Source organism: Alosa pseudoharengus, unplaced genomic scaffold (genome assembly GCF_046254945.1).
Source record: "Alosa pseudoharengus isolate Yale_2024_CS ecotype anadromous, Long Island Sound unplaced genomic scaffold, YU_APseudo_1.1 YU_APseudo_1.1_scf_4, whole genome shotgun sequence".
In the NCBI taxonomy this organism is placed as follows: Eukaryota; Metazoa; Chordata; class Actinopteri; order Clupeiformes; family Clupeidae; genus Alosa; species Alosa pseudoharengus.
In genome coordinates, this window is record NW_027468774.1 from 40,246,934 (window position 1) to 40,268,944 (window position 22,011).

At 44.0% G+C, this 22,011-nt stretch overlaps 1 protein-coding gene across 1 annotated transcript in view; it reads right to left on the reverse strand.

The window, feature by feature from the left end:
* Window positions 1–22,011, reverse strand: part of igf2bp1 (insulin-like growth factor 2 mRNA binding protein 1) — a 49,780-nt gene that overhangs the window by 8,776 nt on the left and 18,993 nt on the right. The window contains exons 3-10 of the mRNA XM_076266298.1: window positions 9,670–9,718; window positions 6,327–6,378; window positions 4,299–4,362; window positions 3,502–3,792; window positions 3,096–3,230; window positions 1,439–1,561; window positions 946–1,081; window positions 451–573 (exon numbers count right to left, since the gene is read on the reverse strand). Coding sequence (XP_076122413.1) covers window positions 451–573; window positions 946–1,081; window positions 1,439–1,561; window positions 3,096–3,230; window positions 3,502–3,792; window positions 4,299–4,362; window positions 6,327–6,378; window positions 9,670–9,718 — 973 coding nt within the window. The remainder of the gene's footprint in view (window positions 1–450; window positions 574–945; window positions 1,082–1,438; window positions 1,562–3,095; window positions 3,231–3,501; window positions 3,793–4,298; window positions 4,363–6,326; window positions 6,379–9,669; window positions 9,719–22,011) is intronic.

The window sequence follows — 22,011 nt, forward strand, 5'->3', positions numbered from 1 at the left end:
AAAATGACTGCATGCTAAAACAAACTCCACCTCATCCATTAGTTGTTTAGTACCATTTTGTGCAGGGGAAGGAATCACAATCTGAGGCCAACCACATGAGTCCACATGAAGCTTTGGTAGGACTCTAACGTGTCTTAACATGTGGATTGTATTGTATTAATTGGTTACACTAATAGTATCTACAAAAAAACGAAATATTTAGCAGCATTATAACACCAGCAACTAGACCTATGATGAAACCATATTATAAAATTGATGTCTGCTGCAGCCTGATGTGATGTGAGCCAATGACGGCAGTCCCCCACCGTCAGACCGCTCAGAAAAATCACATGGCTCCTGCTCAAGTCCAGCTTTATTTAACGGCCAATCGCCTGTCGCGCACAGCATGCGGACAGATGCAGGGAATCTGGGGGTGTGTAGGCTGACAGCCAATCCAAGGAGAGTTCTTACCCCGAACGATCCATAGGGGGCGCCAGCAGCTGGGTTTCCTGGAGGAGGAGGGGCCATGGCCGAGGAGGGAGGAAAGAGCCCGAGAGCGCCAAGATTCAGCCCTGGAATCAGATGAGTCTGTTGCTGCAGAGAGAGACATGGGCAGAGAGGGAGAGACAGAGAGGCTCTCTTTAATGAATTATTCCTTATTATTTAATGGATTCCAGACAGCACAAAGCACATACAATTCTGACAAAAGAAAAAAATGAAACCTAAGAACACACACACACACACACACACACACACACACACACACACACACACACACACACACACACACACACACACACACACACACACACACACACACACACACACACACACACACACACACACTTCAGTCCTGTCACAGCTACACAGTCCACTATTGTGTTCACAAATGTGCAGCATAACTATGAACACACACTTCATCAAATACAAATAAAACAGCCGCTATTTTCACACACCACCACTCACGTTCATTGCGGCGATGTCATTGTCGTAGGCTTCGCGCACTTTCTTCATGATCTCCTGCTCAGCCAAACAGCAGGCCTCAATGGCGCCCTTCACTGTGATGGTCCTCTCAGGGTTGTACAGAGTCAGGTCCTGCAGCCTGGAGAGCAACAAGGGAGCTGGCATTAAAACTCGGAAGGGTTGCCAGGTGGAGGCTGACCCTGAAAGGCACCCTGACCCCCCACCCCCGGAGTCATTTCCAGGTCAGATCCGTTGCCTGAGAAGTACACTAATGTTGTACGACTACGAACAGTAAGACTAAGCTTTCTACAATGCCCGTGTGACGGGTATCGAGTCAGTTCAGTGCCTTGTGTGCGGGCCTTTGACATCATTTGATGAATGCTTTGAATGTGTGGTGAACAAAAGCTTTGAATAATGCAGTCAATTTGAGAGAGGAACTTCGGAACACACAACATAGCGTGTTTGTGAGTGAGTGTCTGAGACAGTCGACACTTACGGGGAGATGGTGATCTTGGTGTCCGTGTCCTGCTCCACCTTCTTCAGATTGCGACCCTCCTTACCGATCAGACGACCCACAAAGTTATTATGGGCCAGAATCTTCAAAGGCACCTCATCGGCACTGTAGACAGACAGACACTTTGTGATTCACTAATTCTTGCAGCTCCATACATAGCAATGCCTTTCGAGGCACAGTGCCTCATTATGTGTGTATGTGTGTGTGTGTGTGTGGAGGGGGGGGGGGGCAAGGGAGGAGTGTGACCTGCATGATAAACTAGGAAACGGATCTATAAAAATGTACTGTAATGGCGTTTAGGCAGTTGTTCACGGAAAGGGGTTCCGACGTCAATTACGAGATTAACACAGAGACATTATCCCGTTACCAATAAAGAGATCCTTTGCCAAACGATGTGTAAGCTCGTAAATGGAGTGTGCAAACAAGCTGCAAATAGAGCACACGCCCTCACACAAATGTACACTATCTGTCTAGTTTGGGAAACAACCATTTGCAACTCACAGTCCTGCCATCTCTCATATGTTCTGCCTCAGAGCTTTAGGACACCAGTAGGGTTGCAATTTTTTCTCTTGGTAGGGATCTGGGAGTCATACTAGGCTGAACGCATGCACGCTGGGCCATTAAACTTTTTTTTTTTTTTTAAAGACAACTTCAGCTTGTCCACATTGAACCAAGACTCCCACTTCGATCTCAGTTTAAATGCACCATAGTGTTGAACTGCACTTCGATCAAACTACGACATGCAAACCTATAATACACAAATTAGACAAAAGTATTGAGACACAGGAACTTCAGTGGCATCCCGTTCCCATAGATATTAATATGGAGTTGGGCCCTCCTTTGCAGCTGTTACAGCTTCCACACTTTTGGAAGTTCCTGTGGGTATAATGGCACCTGAATACTTCTGTCTATATAGTGTATATTTAAGCAATAAGCCCTGAGAGGCCGTAGGTTACACTGATTCTACAACAGCTAAGGGGCGTTGTTAGGCACGACGTGCTAGCGAAGTGCCTAAAACCCCCCTTAGCTGTTGTAGAATCAGTGTAACCTACGGACTCGAGTGACTTATTGCTTTTCTAAAACTGTTACTATAAATACCTGGCAAAGTTTCATAAAGTAAAGGCACAACAACTAGAAATATAATGAGTAATTCCTAGATAATCATTCTTCCGCCAAGAAATATATTTCCTCTATCTGAATGGTTGCCAAGCATCGTCGAGACGCAGCTACTTTAACTTTATCAAGTTATGGTAGCGCAGTAATATATATAATGAAATGCGTTCAAGGTGTATGTTTATGCTGCATTTTACAACGGCATCGAATGTGATTCAGCCAATCACAATCAAGGACCGGAACGATCAGTTTTAGATTTCTACTACTAGAATTGGGATTTCTACTATTTTTACAAGTTTCTGGAAAACCACAGCTGTAAAATACACCATGCTCGCTACAGCACTCCTGAAGAGTCCAGATGTTTTCTTTAATGTTGTCTTAAGAGGCCTAGCTGCAGAACAATCCAGGAACCATCAACAATGTTCCTGTTTGTTCAGTTCAGTGCAGCTTCAGAACAGTCTTGGCTAGTTGTTGGGGGGAGCCAGGTGTGGGTGGGTGGTGTTGAGTTTGGGTGTCCAACACTCACGTCTTGGTGTCCTGCGCCTCCTTCTGCATGATGTCCAAAATCATGCGGCAGGCGGACGAGCAGCCCTCTGGGGTGGAGTGGATGCTGATCGGCTTCTCGGCTGCGCCAGCGTTCTCCTTACGGTGGACATCAATCCTGAGAGCGAGGGAGAGGGGAAGAGAGGAACAAGAAGAGAAGAGAAGGAAAGGGAAGAAGAGAGGCAGAGGAAAAAGAAAAGAGAACAAGAAAAATGACAAGACATGGTGGTGGGGGGGGGAGAAAACAAAAACAAAGAGAAAGTCGAGCGGACAAGAGAAGAGAAGATGGCATGTGAGAATAAACACCACACCAATCTTCCACACCAAACCGAAGTGATGAATGACAGCAGAATGTGTGGATTTGAAGCAGCCTTCCCCTGGGCACTCACTTGCTCTGCGTCTGCTTGGTGATGTTGCGGATGGTGGCGCCCTCTTTCCCGATGATGGCGCCCACGTACTGGGTGGGCACCAGCAGGCGCAGGGGGATGTCCGTGTGCTGGTGCTTGATGGGGATGCCCGACCCTGGCGAGCCCTGGCGGGGACCGCCCCTGGAGCCGTACCCGGAATGACGGCCGTTGTCAGGGCCACGCTGTCCATCAGCTTCGGAGGTCTCGTCTGGGATGTAGGAGACGCGAAGGGCATTGTTCTCAAACTGGTATCCGTTCAGCTTCTGAATGGCTCTGAAGACAGGGAAGGATTTCAAAAAGGGAAAGATTTTAAAGACCGTTGCCTTTACTTTAGAGCAGAGCTGCAGAATGTCACGGAAGGCAATAATCAAATGAATGGTCTCCATTTACAGCACAATGTTTCACAAGTGGAATTTGATATCACACATTACAAATAATTGAAATGAGTGTTACACAGACAGTGTTTCCTGCTCAGTCAGCAAAATACAACTTCAGTATTAATGACTGATATCAGACAGTAGAGTGCACATTTTCAGGGAAACCTTACTGACCAATAGCGCTCAACACCGGACCACAAATTTTAATAGTTGCAGTACTGGTTCATATACACTAGATGTCAGAGTTGAGACGCAGAACTAAATAAAAAATAATACGAGCGCTTTTAGAAAGGTGCGCTCCAAAAGCGCGGTGAAAGTCAGAGAGAGAGAGAGAAAGAGAAAAGAAAGAGAGGATAGAGAGAGAACAATTTCAGAACTTTAAAGTAATGGAGGGATACATACTGTCTGGCCTGTTCCCGAGTTGCATATGTGACGTTCACCACAGCAGTCTCACTTTCTGTGTTCACTAAGAAAGAAGGAAAGAAAGAAAGAAAGAAAGAAAGGAAGGAAGAGAGAGAAAGCAGGTGATGGAAAGAAAAAGAGAAAAAAAAGAGAAAGAAAGAGAGATGCTTCATTAACATACAAATATTGCCATTTCCAAAACCGCACAATTCCAAAAGGGAGAATCCTTTTCTTCTCTTCTCCCCTTCTGCCGGTCTTAAGTCAATTCTAGATGCAGCCTCCATGTCAGACTGTGACAGTTGTGCAACAACACAGGATTGACCAACATAATAATGGCAGACGTTGTCTGATCTCTTGTGTAATCGTGCAGATAAAAACGTCAAACATACTGATAAAGAAAACATTAATCATGGAGAAAAATACCATGCAAGATTATAACCAAGATTAAAATACATAGAGGCAGTTTCATTAAATCAAAAGCCACTTTTTCATAAATAAAGCACCTCTAGCAAATACACATAAACACATATGAGCGGTTATAAAGCAGGGTCAACACTGAGCCGTTTACCCTCCCACTCTCTGACACTTCTCTGACCAGAGGGCCACTTATGACAGCTTAGAAAAGGTGGATAATGGCTAGAGGTCAATAAATCCTCTCTCAGGCAGGTCACAGGTTTCTCCTACACTTGCATGTATTGGGTGTCTGTAGATGCCACCTGCTCTGCAGTGCAGTCTTCTCAATAACTGTGTTTATAGTCATCCCATTTGGACAGGCGACCTTGAACATGGTGGGTCGCTCGGCCAAGAGAACCATGAAAAACATAAAACCAATTTTGTGCATGTGTGCTATATTAGAGCACCATTTGTTGCAGCAACATCAAAAATACAAGAAAGGTAACTTGCTCAATTTTTGGCATTTCATTTGGTGGTGTGTTCAAAGCCTTGAAGATCGATTTGATTTTTATCCAGTCTGAAAGAATATTGTACATCAAGGCAGAACAGAAGACCTGATAGAGATGGCAGGCTTCTGTAGAACCTCCAATGCCCACCAGTGTAATACCAAACATGTCCTGGTGACTAAATGGAAGCCACTGGTGGAAGAGGAAGAGAATGCCATGAGAGTAATGCCATCATGAAGAGGAGCTGAGGTGAGTCAACGCTGTAGCTCTGGACCCCTGTAATGAGCTTATAGCATTCCAGATTGACCGCAAATGGCAGGACGAATCCGCAAGGACAGGTGGACAGAATGAGATGGAAATCCCTCCCCAGTCACCCCTGGTGTAGAGCACAGCCGCTCCGCTCCCCACCCTGACCCTCAGGCACAGGAGAAGCCAAAGTCAAAATATCTGCTTGAAAAGCACACACCGGACAGTTCACTGGGACTGTTGAATAATTATATAGTCAAAACATTACACTTGGTTTGTTTGAAACTACATAGATATTTCTAACTAGAGTCAACATTTAAATCCTAATAATGTTTATGGTGAAACACAAAAAAAAGCCAATGGTCATTTTTCCCCAGTGGACAGACAACATGTGGTGTACCGCTGGCCACTTGGCTTGGAATAAATCCTAGCTTCTGACCAAAAACAAGCAGAGAGGAAGCAAGCATATTGAAAATATCCATTTTGCAAACCACAGACACACGCTCTTCTACATCAACCTGACAGACACGAGCCTATTTTCAGTTACTGCTCAAAAAAATTGGGAAACCAACCCATTTAACTCAGCTACATGTTGGGCTGCTAGCCGTCTTCTTGTGCTGCTCAGTCACAGACTTAACTGTAAGTGGTTGGGCTATAGCCCAGAGCTTGCCCAGTGTACTCCTCCATGCGTTTCAAGCCACTACTGAATTGAACAGCTAACAGATAAAGGTTATCCCTGGTCGCTTCTCTCAAGCAGCCAGTGCTTCGCTACAGCATTGCCGACTGATGGGGGGTTTCAGGGGAAGACAATCTAAAGTGGGCCATCTTTATGCGTTTGCAAGTGTGTGAGTGGAGAGTTAGTGTCCGCACTGTGAGGTCGTACCTTGTTCACAGTTCTCCACGGTTCCGTACTGAGCCAGCAGACCATCCAGCACCTGTGACAGAAAAAGAGAAGAGAGAGAGAAAGGAGCGTAGAGGGAAAGGTGAGAGGAGGAGGGAGAGAAAGAGAGAGAACAGAAAGAAGAGAAAGACTTTTAAATGGTCCATGCAAGGATTTATTAGCACCTACAAAGCTTTCACAGTCTTGCCTGAGTCATTCTCCTTTTGCCTGCTTCCCGACATTGGGCTCCATAATGGCACAGGACCTAGTCGAAGGTGACCTTACAAATACCAATGATTTGGAGTGACCAATGACTGTTTAAACTTGAAATTGTGTGTGTGTCTTTGTCTTTCATTCACAGACACACACACAGACACACACACACACACACACACACACAAGCATCAATTATGTGTGTCCAAGGAAACTATGAAAAGCTTCCTGTGCAGCAGTAAGAACATGGTCAATTTAAAAATAAAAATAAAAAATGAACTGAATGTCACTAATCCTCCAGGGACTGCTGGGAAAGTTATTTAAGTATTCATCTCATGCCATCGTTCATTCTGATCTTTACAGATATGGAGGGCTACCATTCACTCAAATATGGACAGAGGCTGTTATATCGAGACTTAAAGCCCTACCTCAGAAACACATCCTCAAACCTGATGAACTTGAGTAGTACTCCAAATTTACTCAAAAGTTCCAACTACCTCCCTGAAATCTTATTCTCCACTCCAAACCTTACTCAATTAGCCTGTCTAGTTGTCCTTTACTGGTGTAATAGGCCAAATGGGGAATGTTTTTAAGCAAGCAGATGCATTGCAGCTATTTTGTTCCTACGGGGGCTTTGAAGAACCATACAGATTCAGAGAAAACAGCAAAACTCTGGTTGTGGCTCCTCAGGTTTATCAGGTAGCAGATTGAAATCAGTCGCAAAATGAACAAATGGCAAATCACTGAATGACACACTGGCATTACACCACAAATGAATGAATGTAATTAGTCCTTATTAAATTAGTTTTGACTGGAATATTATCAGTGAGCGAATGGAGCTTGTTTGTATTTAGCAGTGTCACAAGTGCTTTTGGTGTAGCCTGTGATATCAACAGCTTAATTTGTGGCACGTTGTTCCCAATCAAGCATAATATCAGTGATGAGCAGCAAATTATAAAGGCTCTCAGGATTTCCTGCAGCACCAGACATATCTGGGATGAGGGTTAGCAGAGTGTTTGGTGGGCCGGCAGACAAGCTAGGTCTCTAGATACCAGCTACAGTTCAGAACTTGGCCAGGGCTGGTGGAGGTCTGTCTGCTTCGTCAGGTGTGCGTCAAGTTGGCTTCAACCGAGAAAGTGGAGTGTTACAGGAAAGCTAGACTGGGCACGTAACTGAAGTGATTCTTCCATGGAGCATCTGCTATTATAATCAATGGAACTGATTACACCAGACATGATGGGGGTCTGTAGATTTTAAAAAATTACAGCAGTCCAGCAGTATTTTTAGGATCTGCAAACTGAGCGCTTCATTTCAGTGTCAGTTCTGCTGTTCTCCTCAATGTCATGTGTGCAAGAGGCATCACAAGAGGGGAACAAGAAGAAATTCAGTGATAACTATATAACTCCCAATCAACCGGTACCAGATGTGGGGGTTCACCACCTGAGGCCGTTTCCTGCTGACCTTCTGTCATGCACAGGCACTACAGGCTAGAGAGTGGCGACAACCTCAAGTTCAGTCTCCCGTCTAGAATGATTTATTCCAACCAAATATACTGCAGCTGCTTGCGACCTGACAGGGTGATTAACAGGCAGGTATAGCATTGGGAAACGTATGTCCCACCTGGGAAAACACAGACACAACAGTCTGCTAGCCTTGTGACAGAACACACATCATGAGTGACAGACAAACTGTAACTCACTCTTTATTCTTGAGTTCATGTCCAGGGTTTCCCCTTTCATCTCCTCAGGGGTACAATCTGTCTGATGAGCTTGAAGAGTTCCAAGCTCAAACACAATATCACTGCAAGGTCACAGTATGTTGTGGGGGTTACATTTGGGCAGTATGCTTATAAGTGTGCTATGACGCCTTTAAATGGGTGTTTCAGCCTTTTTTTATAGCCAGACCCCACTCCCAGCAAAGATCACTTTGCTCCAACATATATTCAAGGAGTTAGTAGAAAAAAACATCCCTGTGATCCTACCGGCAAACCCAGTGGCGTACCCAAAAGAAACCTTGATTAGGAGTTAGGGACCTTAGTGTTAAATGAATTCATTTATGCTTCGGTAGGTCTCTCAACGGACTGGCTGCCTGTGCGTCTTCATCGCTCACCTGCCTGCTCTGGAGCCCTATGCTAACTGACTTTACATGCTGGTGGAGTCCAAAACCAGAATGTACCAGCCATTCTGCAAGCTCCTTCTACTGTACTGTACCAGTGTGCGTGAGGGGGCAGTGCGGGGGTGCCGTCGCCCCCGTGTGGCAGGCAGGAGAAGGGCAAGCGGTAGATCAGGGAGTCCTGTCTGGCTGGATAGGACAGGGCGGTCCCGCCCACTGGAGCTGCCAGGGCCTGTAACCGGCAATGTGGCCAGTGCCACGCCCCGCTCAGACACATACACGCGGGCACACACACACACACTCTTGCACATACACACCCCCATAATGCAGAAATGCCAACTTCACTGAAAAAGATCACACAAAAATGGCTTTACATATTTTTTTTTTTTGAAGGATGGTGTTGGTGCCTTTTGAAAAAAAAATTCTTCTCAGTAATTCACAACAAAATTTTTTTTTGGCTGATCAAACTTTCTAAACCGTTTTCTGATAATCTTTTTATTAACCTGTTCCTTATTCCCTGCAGTAAAGAAAAAGTTGTCTGTGATCACAAGTAAATCAGATTTGATCAAGACAGTTGCTAAATGCCACAGCTGCTCATTCCAGATCAGCTCCCTGGTCCAGATCAGATCAAGATCTCTACTAAAGCGGTTACAGATCTAACCAATAGTTGCACAATGTTAATTAAATTACAACTGCCAAGTATGTTAAGGTCACGGTGACTGAGGTTGAGGGCTGAGCTACACCAGGTACATAACTGAAGCATTCCGTTCGCGACGCGTAAAATCCATTTTAGGTGAATGGTCTATTTTTTTCAAACGTACGTGCCGCTATCACGTCTGGTGTAGCTACTTCCATTGATTATAGTGGAAGCTAATTGTTGCAGCAGACGCAACGCAAACGGAACACTTCAGTTACGTGCCTGGTGTAGCTCAGCCCCGACTCTCATCAAGGTTTTGGACAGACATGGTGTGAAGACAAGAGAGCTGGGCTGATCCGCACAGGGGGTGGAGACGTTACTTACCTCCCACTGTAAGTGTGGTGGAATGTTGCGGATTTGGAGTTTCCTGGTCCTGAAATGAGAGAGAGAGAGAAAGAGAGAGATGGAGGAATTAGAGAAACATCTTTGTATACACACACACACACACACACCTTTACAGCACAGACATCAAGGCTTTTCTGAGTTTGGCCACCAGCCCAAAACGTATATAGAGTATGTAAGAGGGCAGCCTACAAATAGACGAAGTCAAATGTTTCAGCAGTGTTCTATATGGCTGAACAGGAACACCCCTATGCGGAACATAAAGACAACAGCTGACACCAGGCTAGGTATTGCATTATACCAGGGATTAAAATAGTAAGCAGTTTATAGTTTATTCAAAAGGTAATATTTTAATTAGATAAGGACTTTCAAAAAGTGAAAGTCTATGGAAACAAACTGTCTGTGGACATATTTAAATGTGCATATATTAATGTTTACAAATGCTGAAACTCTGCATGTCTGAAACATGTATTCACACACACATATTTGAATTCTGAAGCCTCGGACAAATATTTATGTCCAAAAAGACCAGGCCAAGAAAGCAATGTTCCAGGAACTAGCACCACTGTCAGTATCCAATTACGGCAGCAAACCACTGGAAAGTCAGACAAAACATTGTTCATACTTCCCCTTTAAACGCTAATTCAACAAAGGGTTAAAAAAGGACATCAGGCTCGTTCACTAATGAGCCTTGGCACACAGTGCCACAGACGAGGTGGGACCCGCCACACAAACTGCCCAGCGAGAGATGTGAGCACTCTGGTGGAACGCACCGGAAAGAGCTAGCGCTTCCCACTAGAACTGCCAGTGTGCACATCCTACAGCCTGTTGCTAACGCAAACCCGAGGGTGTGTGTGTGTGGGCGGAGGAGGGTATATTGAATGGGTATATTGAAACTGGACACTGCCGACTGCTGTAGCACTGTGCCAGCTGTCCTGGATCCCATCCCATGGGCGGAGAGAGAGAAAGAGAGAGAGAGAGAGAAAGCAGGGAGAGAGAGAGAGAGAGAGAGAGAGAGAGAGAGAGAGAGAGAGAGAGAGAGAGAGAGAGAGAGAGAGAGAGAGAGAGAGAGAGAGAGAGAGAGAGAGAGAGAGAGAGAATATAAGTGTGTGTGATAGAGAAAGAATATAAAGTGTGTCCAAAACAGGTGGTGAAGGTAGAGTACATCGTTTTTGTATAAAAAGTACAACAAAAAAACTATTACAAGTCACTGGCAACAGTAACAAAACAAGTTCAATTCTATTTACATTTTGATTAACATTTACTCTCACACACATACACAGACACACACCTCCAAACATGTTTATATAACAGGTAATCTATAACACATGTGTTCCCAATGAATGAATGAATTAAGCAATAAGCCCCGAGAGGCCGTAGGTTACACTGATTCTACAACAGCTAAGGGGCGTTGTTAGTCACGACGTGCTAGCGGAGTAAGACTCCCCTTAGCTGCTGTAGAATCAGTGTAACCGACGGACTCGAGTGGCTTATTGCTTTTCTAAAACTCTTACTATAAATACCTGGCAAAGTTCCATAAAGTAAAGGCACAGCAACTAGAAATATAACGAGTTATTCCTAGATAATCATTCTTCCAGCAAGAAATACATTTCCTCTATCTGAATGGTTGCCAAAGCAACGTCGAGACGCAGCTACTTTAACTTTATCAAGTTATGGTAGCGCAGTAATATAGAACGAAATGCGGTCAAGGTGTATGTTTGTGCTGGATTTTACAACAGCATCGAACGCAATTCAGCCAATCACAATCAAGGACCGGAACTATCAGTTTTAGAATGTAGTTTTAGCTTTACTGGTTATTCTATAGATACACTGGGTTCCTCAGACTCATTGATCAAATTCATATCTAAGCAGACAAAACAAAATTGTCCACCTGCCTGGCTCACAAGAGCTAGAATGACAGAGACTGAGAAACACTGAGAACTGACTGAGGAATAGGACTGGATGTGGCCTGTGCAACTCCCTGGTGCCTTTAGAGGGCGCTCTTGAGAGAAAGAGCGAGGGAGGGCGGGAGGGAAAGAGGGCGAGTACGAGCTGAGCGAGTGGGGCATGTGCACAGCTCCATCCAGGAAGTTGGTGGCTGCAGGCTGCTCATGGGAGGGGCCTCGGAGGGCCGCCTCCATTCCACTTTACTCCGATGGCTGGGAAATGGGTCAAAGGTCAGCGCCTATAGCCACCAACCACCGACCCATAACCATGGCAACCTCTGACCCCTATGTGGCCACACCCATTGCTCTACCTCTTTTCCCCTTCCCAGCCCCCTCTCCTCCTCCTCCACTCCCCTTCTCTTCCTTTTCTCAGCATGTCAAAGGGAAGCGCAGCAGCCAATCAGATTGGCCAATGTCACAGACCACCACCAAAGCGTCTCACGGCGACGGAGACTGCTTCCAGGAGCACGGCCTCGACCCGAACACGCTCACACACCCACCCACAAAAAAAAAAACAGACTACCAAAACAGCCCCCGTGGAATCACCTCCACCACAACTTCTGTGGCACAAAATGGCGGACATTTTGAGCTGCCGCTCTGCGGCACCATGCAGGTCAGACCTCCCTAAAATGGTGGTTGGATTAAGCTGAACGCCACCGCCCACAGCTGGGGGCAGGAATGCCAGTGGGGTGAAAAGGTTGTGGTCAGGGTGACAGGAGCAATCACACGGATGCGTTACGGAGCAGTTAGTCATCGTCCAAAGGGATCGAAGACAGAGGTCGTCAACTAAGATGTGCATTTTTGTGTGTTTTTTTTTTTGTCCCTCTGAGAACATGCATACATACATAATTATACAGTTATCTTATTGTACACACACACACACACACACACTCTTCCTCTTATTCCACATACATACAATCCTCTTGTTGTCCCACTAGTCATCTGTGGCCCTTACCTCCGACTTGCTCCCACCCGTTTGGTCCTGGGGCCACACACACACACACACACACACTATTTTTAAACAGCCCCCCCCCCCACGAGCCAGGACCTTCAAGCATCAACCCCAACCCCCCACCCTCGACCTTTGAACTTGTATAATAATAATAATAATAATAATAATAATAATAATAATAATAATAATAATAACGCATCACAGCCAACCAACACCGCCACGCTGACCTCTCATTGGCTAAGACGATGCAAGGCATGTTGGGTATGGAGGTGGCGAGAGCTAAGATGGAGGGTTCTGATGGGAATGACACAGTTGCAACCCCCTTTTGTTTGTGGCTTTTTGTCTGTTGTGTCTTTTAGAGAGTTGCAGTAATGGGTGGTTGGTGGGAGCTACGAGATGGGGTGATTGGGTCGTAGAGTGGGATGGCGTAGGGTGTGTGTGTGGCGTGGGGGGGGAATGTATGGGGGTCAAGGCTAGAATTATCCACACCCTCGCCATCATCTCATCCCACAAAACTGGTGTGGAGATAAGAACCTCAAAACACGTGAAGCCCACAGAACAGAACAGAACAGAACAGAACAGAACAGAACAGCCAACCGTCTGAACTGAGGCTGAGGAAAGAAGAACGGATATAACCAAGAGGGAAAGAAGAGACCAAATGTGGAGGAAAACAAATAACAAGACTGTGGAGAAAAGTAAAGACGAGAGAGAGAGAGAGAGAGAGAGAGAGAGAGAGAGAGAGAGAGAGAGAGAGAGAGAGAGAGAGAGAGAGAGAGAGGGGGGGGGGGGGGGGGTAAGAAGCAGAAGTAAAGATGAAAAAACAAGACAGGGGGCGAAGCTTTAGCCACAGGTGAAAGGTTAGGATTCTTTCAACAAACCCTGGATGGGAGGGGTCTGCTGTCTGCTCAGAGGGGGTTGTGGTGTGGTGTGTGTGTGTGTGTGTGTGTGTGTGTGTGTGTGTGTTAAGGGGATGGGGGGGTCGGTTATACTACTATGTAAAGAGTGGTGGGGGAAGGGTCACACTGGTATCAACATTTCAAAAGGTTACCTTTATCTGAATGGTGCATTCACTTACAAAAGGCAACATGATTGGGCAGCACAGAGGAGAGTGGCTATCCATGAAGGAGTGAGTAGTTAGATTGGAGAGAGCAAGAAACAGAGGGAGAGAGAAAAAAGCAGAGAGTAAAGGGTAAAGGTGGAAAAGGGGATGAGGTGAGGGGGGTGGGGAAGGGTGTTTAGCACTGAATGACATTGCATTGAGTTTCTCAAACCGGTGGTCAGACTGAGACAACCCCACATTCCATCTTCAACAAAGTTAAATAGAGCAGCTTACACACACACACACACACACACACACACACACACACACACACACACACACACACACACACACACACACACACACACACACACACACACACATCAACTTAAACAAGCAGTGGGCCACTCAGGGGGGTGTTACTTGGGTCTTCACCTAAGTGGGAGAGGGAGTTGTATTTTCCATAAAGAGTAAAGTAAATTATGTACTTATTTCCGGAATTGACGTCACTTCCTGGACTCGTCTAAGGTCTTTAAATGACTTAACCCCTACTGGAGAGTGGGAAGAGGGAGCACCTGTCATTCAGCATGAGAAAGGATGTTGATGGTGCCCTGCACCCCACTGGCAGACCTCTGTTGCATGATGGGATAGAGTCAGCAGGATAGGAGGACTCCACTGAGCCCAGAGAAACCAAATCAGGGGCATTCCAGTTAAACATACACATTAGGACTAAGGTCCCTGGAGAACACACACAGACTTAACTAAAGTACAACAACTGACTGATAGAGAGTATATTTTTCCAAAAACACACTCTAAAAGAAACACAAAACTACTAATGGTAATTTTGATACCATAGATTTAATAGAGATGCAGTCAGACCAATAGTATGAAAAATCAGTAACAGAGTTTATTTACAATGATGCGCATCAAGGGAGAGACAGCATGACTTCACCTAAACATCCATCAGCTGCTCTAACTAGACAAGGAAATAGTTAGGGTTTAAGTATCCTTCCAAGCTGACAGGAGATGGCGTTGGTCATCCCATCTCACGTGGACTACACTGAATCAGACTCTGATTAGTGGCAACCTGGCAATCCGGAGCAGATAGCTACTGACGCAGCCATGCAGAACAGTGAAACACTGCAAAGACATAATATTCCTGCTTATCTCTAAATACAGTCACACACAGATATACACAGGGACAGTACAGATATCATACAGTCATTACATAGAATCATACTTTTAGTATCAAAGTGACCCACTAATGAGAAATGCAGAACATTAAACCACATATTGGACATAATGTTCAATTCCACTTTCTCTCACTACCCAGCCAGAGGTATGTCCACCTACGGCAACCGGTTCTGAGCATAACTTGTTTGGACAGAAGCATATCTGCCCAAAAAGCTCAATCATAGTCCGTCCTTATCAACCAACCAACCAACTAACTAACTAAATAAATAAATAAATAAAGCAATAAGCCCCGAGAGGCCATAGGTTACACTGATTCTACAACCCCAAAACAGAAAAAGTTGGGACGTTGTGTAAAATGCAAATAAAAACAGAATGTCATAATATACAAGTTTCGTAAACCCATATTTAGCAGCATAAACATAAACATATAAACATATCAAATGTTGAAAATGAAAATTTCAACTATTTCATGGAAAGTATATGTTAATTTTGAATTTGATGCCAGCAACATGTTTCAAAAAAAGTTGGGACGGGAGCATGTTCACCACTGTGCTGCTTCACCTCTTCATTTAACACAATTCTGTAAATATTTAGGAACTGAGGAGATCATTTGCTACAGTTTTGATCATGAAATGTTGTCCTATTACTCCCCGATATAGGATTTCAGTTGCTCAACAGTATGGGGTATTCTTAGTCATGCTTTTCATTTCATCATGCACCTAATTTGACAAATCAGGACTGCAGACAGGCCATCTTAGCACCTGGACTCTTCCTCTATGGAGAAATACTATTTAAATATATGCAGAATTCATTTTGGCATTGTTTTCCAGAAATATTCAAGGTTGTCTCTGGAAAAGTTGTACAACAGCTAAGGGGCGTTGTTAGGCATGACACGCTAGCGGAGTAACCCCCCTTAGCTGTTGTAGAATCAGTGTGACCGACGGACTCGAGTGGCTTATTGCTTTTCTAAAACTCTTACTATAAATACCTGGCAAAGTTCCATAAAGTAAAGGCACAGCAACTAGAAATATAACGAGTTATATATTTCCTCTATCTGAATGGTTGCCAAGCAACGTCGAGACGCAGCTACTTTAACTTTTGTATCAAGTTATGCTAGCGCAGTAATATAGAACGAAATGCGGTCAAGGTGTATGTTTGTACTGCATTTTACAACGGCATCGAACGTGATTCAGCCAATCAATCAAGGACCGGAACTATCAGTTTTAGAATAAATGATAAAAACTTGACATGTTTGACAAGCTGCTTTACATTGTAAATTGTGAAAGTAGAGTTTCAGATGTGCTGACTAACAACCACAAGAAGAGAAAAATGTATTCAGAAAAAAGCATATTGCTAGACTCAGTGTATTTTTGCAGTGTTGGGACATTGTGTTTGCAAAATCCTCAGAGAGCAAGAGAAAGTGAGACCACATAGGAGCTTTGCTTCGGCATTAGGGGCCTCAAACGGTTAAACTGAGTGGAGTGTGTGCTCTTGTGCCGAAACACACACACACACACACACACACACAGTAGCCTTCGCAGTACCCCCAATTAACCATGTGAGGCCCAGAGCTGGGGTGAAAGGTCAAACAGGAAATGGAGTCGCAGGAAGTGCCAGTGGCGTATCGCCTGTCTTCCCCCTCACCCTCTATCCTGAGGAACTTCCTGTCTCATTTACATCCCCTGTCTACTCAGCCAATCACACTGCGGCAGCATTGAAGAGTGGGGGTGGCGCGTTTAACATGGAGGGAAGAGGAAGAGAAAGAAAACAATAGAGCTTCCAAGACAGCAAAGGGCATTCTCTCTCTCTCTGCAATGCGCCCCTCCCCGATTTCTCCCCTTGAACCCCCCCCTCCACACACACACACACACATATATTCACTCACTCCCAGCTTCCGCTCACTTGCCTGAGGAGAGAGATGAGGGAAAAAGAGAGAAAGAAAAAAAAGAGGACTGGTATTAGACAGAAGGTCTGGGTACAACAGATCTGGCTGATTAGGAGCTCCTATGCACGGCAATAGGAGAAGGGGGTTAACCGTAGACTGGCCTTTTCAAGATGGCGTCACTTCAACACACCCACTGACACACCCACACACACACACACACACACACACACACACACACACACACACACACACACACACACACACACACACACACACACACACACACACACACACACACACACACACACACACACACACACACACACACACACACACACACACACACACACACACACACACACACACACAGTTTGCATTGCTAACAGCCTCGGCCAACATACTGTACATGGGTTGGGTGACTTGAGATCTCCTCCCCATAACGTACCCAAGACTGCCATGCGAGTCTTCCAGTAACAAAACTACTTCACAGGGAACTTCAGAAACAAACATTCTGCTGCCCACAATGCAACAGTTAATATCTGAAATGAGGGTTTCGTGGCTGTTATAGAAAAATCCTTTTAAATAATACTGGGTTAACAGTTAGTCACACAGATACACACACAGAACAGTTAATCATTTAAATGAATGCACCAAACTAGAAAAATAAAAATACAGTACGGTGAATTACAGGTTATGTTTGATTAAACGATTAAAGCTACTTTAATGAAAAACCTCTAACAAACTTCACAGAGATTAAAACAAGTTCTGAGATCTATGATTAATTTGAAACGCACTAAATGCTGAATTATTTAGGAAGCTGAATAGGTTTGAATACATCATATGTGTTGATTAAAAGGCTAAAATAAGCTATTTTTTTCGAAGTGTCAAGTGACAAGATAAAGACATATGACTGCAGCGATCACAGCTGTACATAATACAATTCTTTTTTTGAAGACAATCAGATGATGCCTTGAAAACTGTCACATCACACAATCACACTGTAATTAATCAAGCGCAATCCAGCTTTTCAATAAAATCTTCATGATGCCACCTTAAGACATCTTATTTACATGAATTTATATGTCAGCATCTGCATTGTTTTTGTCTGTTTTATGTACTGCAGTGTTTAGTGAAATCTCAAAAAGCAGTATTAACACAAAAAATGATTTCATTATTCAATATGACATTATTCAATATGAATAGTGAATAACCTAAACACATGGCCAAACTTTCTCTGAAATACAATTGGTAAGACCCTTCTGACCAACACATAGCTGTCTTTCAGCACACGTTACTGCATGCTATGCTAATCAGTCACATCAGATACCCACAGGGAGAGAGAAAACAGTTCCTTGTGGTCCAGATAGATAGATAGAGATAGATAGCACTTTATTCATCCCAGGAGGGAGATTCTAAATGTCCAGTAGCTTACAAAAACACAACAACATAACAACACTTCCACTCATCTGCAGTCATACAAAGGTATAAAAATAGACATGGGATTGATATATATTAAGTATATTAAGTGCATAAATAGAGATTTAAAATTAACTTAAAAATTGTCCATCTCACAGCATAGTCCAGTCGGGTTGCTGAGGCAAATATAGTTGGTGTATGGTTATATGTGTGATAGACAGAGTAGGGCATGCACCGATCCACCAGTTGTGAATTCATAAACTTTGTGCCTCACTGGCAGAGGATGGGATCATTATTTTGCGTATGGCAACATTAGGCTTGACATGCCTTTCCTAATTTATAAAACAATTTATATATTTTTACTGAATCATTTATAAAAATGGAATCAATGTATTCCTAGCAGAGAGAATGACCCCCCCCCCCCCCCTCACCACCATTACGATTCTGTTCAGTGCTCCTCACAGTACCTGGGAAACACTAGCTGCAATGCTGTGCACCTAAAAAACACCACTGGCATTCCAGATCATCCTTCAGCAAAACGCCTTAATGCCACACAACTTCAAAGCATCTTTGTTTACCAATAGAGGCCCTCTATGGCACCTTTTTTTTCTACAAGTTTCTGCCATGTGTGTTCACCTCTAGAATTGTTTCCTATGGGTCTTCACTTCGACATGACAGCGGTAATGGATCACCGTCCATTATGTCGGAGACAGTGATGTGCACATTAGACATGTGCCACGGAAAAGACTTACACACCAGGATGTATTTTCACTCATTTTATGTTTTTAAACCAAAGTAGGCAATCATGCATACAAATAATTTCTCACATCCTGTGGTAAATGACTGATGAATATTTTCTCATATCAGTAAACGGCAACAAGAAATCCACCATAATAGCCGTAATATCAAAAATCTCACACATTTGTATGATGTTTGATGAAGCTTCAGAAAACAAAATCCACAGGTTAATTTGAGATTTATTGTAATCACACAGATGGTGGGAATGACCGTTCAATTCTGTAGCACTCACGACTGTTCAGGGGGCAACCTTACAACCCATTTTTCAAGACTAGGTCACAAATTAAAACCACGTGATAACTTTTCCAGGGTCAGGTTTCGGAAGCCAAGACAAATTTCATGACTAGTTATGAAACTCACCGATGATTTCATAGGCCTATAACACAATATATTAGTCAACACTTGGTCTGCTTGCGTCATTAAAACTGATAAACAGACACTAATGAATTTTTTAAAAATGTTATTTTAATTGTTTATTTTCTGCAAGTTCAAAACAAGCTATGTATGGCAATAACAATTAAAAGGGGCTAAATTAACAAAATTGTTTTTAAAAGAGTTTTAAGTTCTATTTTTAGACCCAATAAACACAGGGGCACTTCAACAGGGCACTTGCTGTGCAAAAACAATTCTCCTTCTGCCCATAACTGGGACTACTGAAGCCTTTTGGCTGTTGGTCACGGCTAACAATAGGAAGCTGGTCTCCCTCTCGGTGAAACCATTCCCGTACGGGGCTAAAAAAAAAAGCCCACAGACAGTGAGAAAGCGTCCGCAGCGGCAGCGGCAGCACAAGCCCTGCAGGTCAGCTGCCCGTCCGGCATAGGGATGGACGCCAGGAGAGAGGGTGGGGCTGGGGTGGGTGGAGGGGGACATTCCCTTTACCAACACCCCCCACTCTACCCCCCCCCTCCTCCTCCCTCATTCCTTCTCTCCCTCTGGCCTGCTCTGTCTCTGTTACTGGGGCCCATGGTTGGAAGTTCTAAGCTGCTTAAAGCTTATGTGAAGGTTCCACTGAACCAGCCTCATGGTCAGCGCACACGGGAAGATGCAGAGAGCTGCAGTTTGCTTTAAGCCAGTGCATCAGTGTCCAGCTCAAGACTCAGGGGTTGCAGGAGACCGACCGACCGACCGACCGACCGACACACACACACACACACACACACACTTGTAGATGAGATACCGACACATGGAGGAACCCCTTTGCGCCGTTTTGGCTGTGACTCAAGGCATCCAGACAGACACACCCAACAGTGATGAGTGAAGTAAAAACAGAGGACCATGGAGCGAAGGAGAAGGAGCTGACCAGACTCTGAAGAAGTGCCACTGTGCACAAGATAGTCTAGCACCACAGAAGCCTTTTCAAAATATTTTTAGCTGTGGTCTTGTGTATGTTGTTATGTTTAATAACTGAATAAATGCCTAAAAACCTATTACATTAAATAATCAATAATTTAATGATTCATCTCTGAAATTCTGTTCAAACCAAAGGTTTAAATTTATTCATATTTTGTGCACATAGATTAAAAGCCTATACCGATCAATAAAGCCTTTATATGTACATTATCAAAATATCTGTAACACTATAAATAAACCATGTTAATGCTTCAGGAGCGTATATATTTGTTAAATATGTTGTAAATAAAAAAAGAAGCAGACTACACCTTGAAGTTAGCCTTTTTCTGAGTGCATACTGAAGATGATCTAAATGGTTACCAAGAGGTAATGAAGAAGAGTTTGAATGGTCAAGACAGACAGAGTGAGTGAGTGAGTGAGTGAAAGAGAGAAAGAGAGAAAGAGAGAAAGAGAAAGAGAAAGAGAAAGAGAAAGAGAGAGTGCAAAAGTAATCAGTGACTGACACCACATGCTGTGCAGGACAACTATATAAGCTGTAAGTACTGGCGAAAAGTGAGGGTAAATATTTAATGGAAGCTATCTAGGCACCAGCAAGCATAAAAATCGGAATGAATATTTAATTGTTGGTGCACAAGTGCAAAGGCATTGGCAGATCATAACACTCAGTCTCCTCCTCCTCGGACAGAGTCCCGGTGCTGGAGGGGGGCGTGGTGCAGGGAGAGGGTGCCGCCGCTGCACCATGCCAGCTTGGCCAGTGTGGCTTTCCATGGGCTTCCTGAATGGACAGCAGAAGCCCTCCCATGAATGTAATACTGAGCCTGATGCTTTAAATAGCCAGACTGCTTTCACTGAGAAACAGGGCAAAGGCAGGGAGAAATACAGCAGCCAAGAGAAGGTGGTGGAGAGGGTGAGAGAGAGAGACAGACAGACAGAGAGAGAAGGAATAAATTAACTTTCTGAAGGAAAGAATAGTAGATAAAGAGATGGGAAGGGATGAAAGTGAAGAGTGGAGTACGTGTATTTCTTATACAAATACGGTATAAGAATGGATGATTGACCATGAGCATACAAGTAAGTGTTTGTGAGGGAGGGAGAGAGTTACAGAGAGAAAGAGGGAGGGAGAGAGTTACAGAGAGACAGAGACAGAGAGAGAGGGAGAGAGGGAGAGAGAGAGAGAGAGAGAGAGATTCCTTTTATCCTGGTCTTGGCCAACAGGCATGTGACACACAGCGAGTTGTAAGCCTACCGAGCCCTTAGTCAGAAAACTGCTGATCAAAGGACAGCTAGTGTGTCCAAACGCGTTCATCAACACGGCAATAAGTGCAAATCTACCAGCAAAAGGACTGATATGTCAAGTCATAGTGCAGTTAATAAAACAAACAAAACTTTAAATACCTGCTCCATCTTGAAAAGATGTTGCATTTCCAGTCAAAATATTTATCTTCAAAAATAGAGATTTACGGCAAATACATCACTAAAACATCCCCTAAGCAAATCTATCAACCCTGAGACTATACAGATTTAGTATTAATTTATCAAAAAAAAATTACATGGTAGATCCACAAACACTCACCTTAGCAAAAAGCTAACTATGGAGAAGTAGAAATCACAGAAATGCAAGATATATTACACCACCATCCTCTCAAAGAGACAGAAAAAAAATAAATGAATGGACATCAGCTCCCATAACAGGAGTTTGTGTTTTTTCTGTGTCTTTTTCACTTTTTCATGTGAAAAACATGGA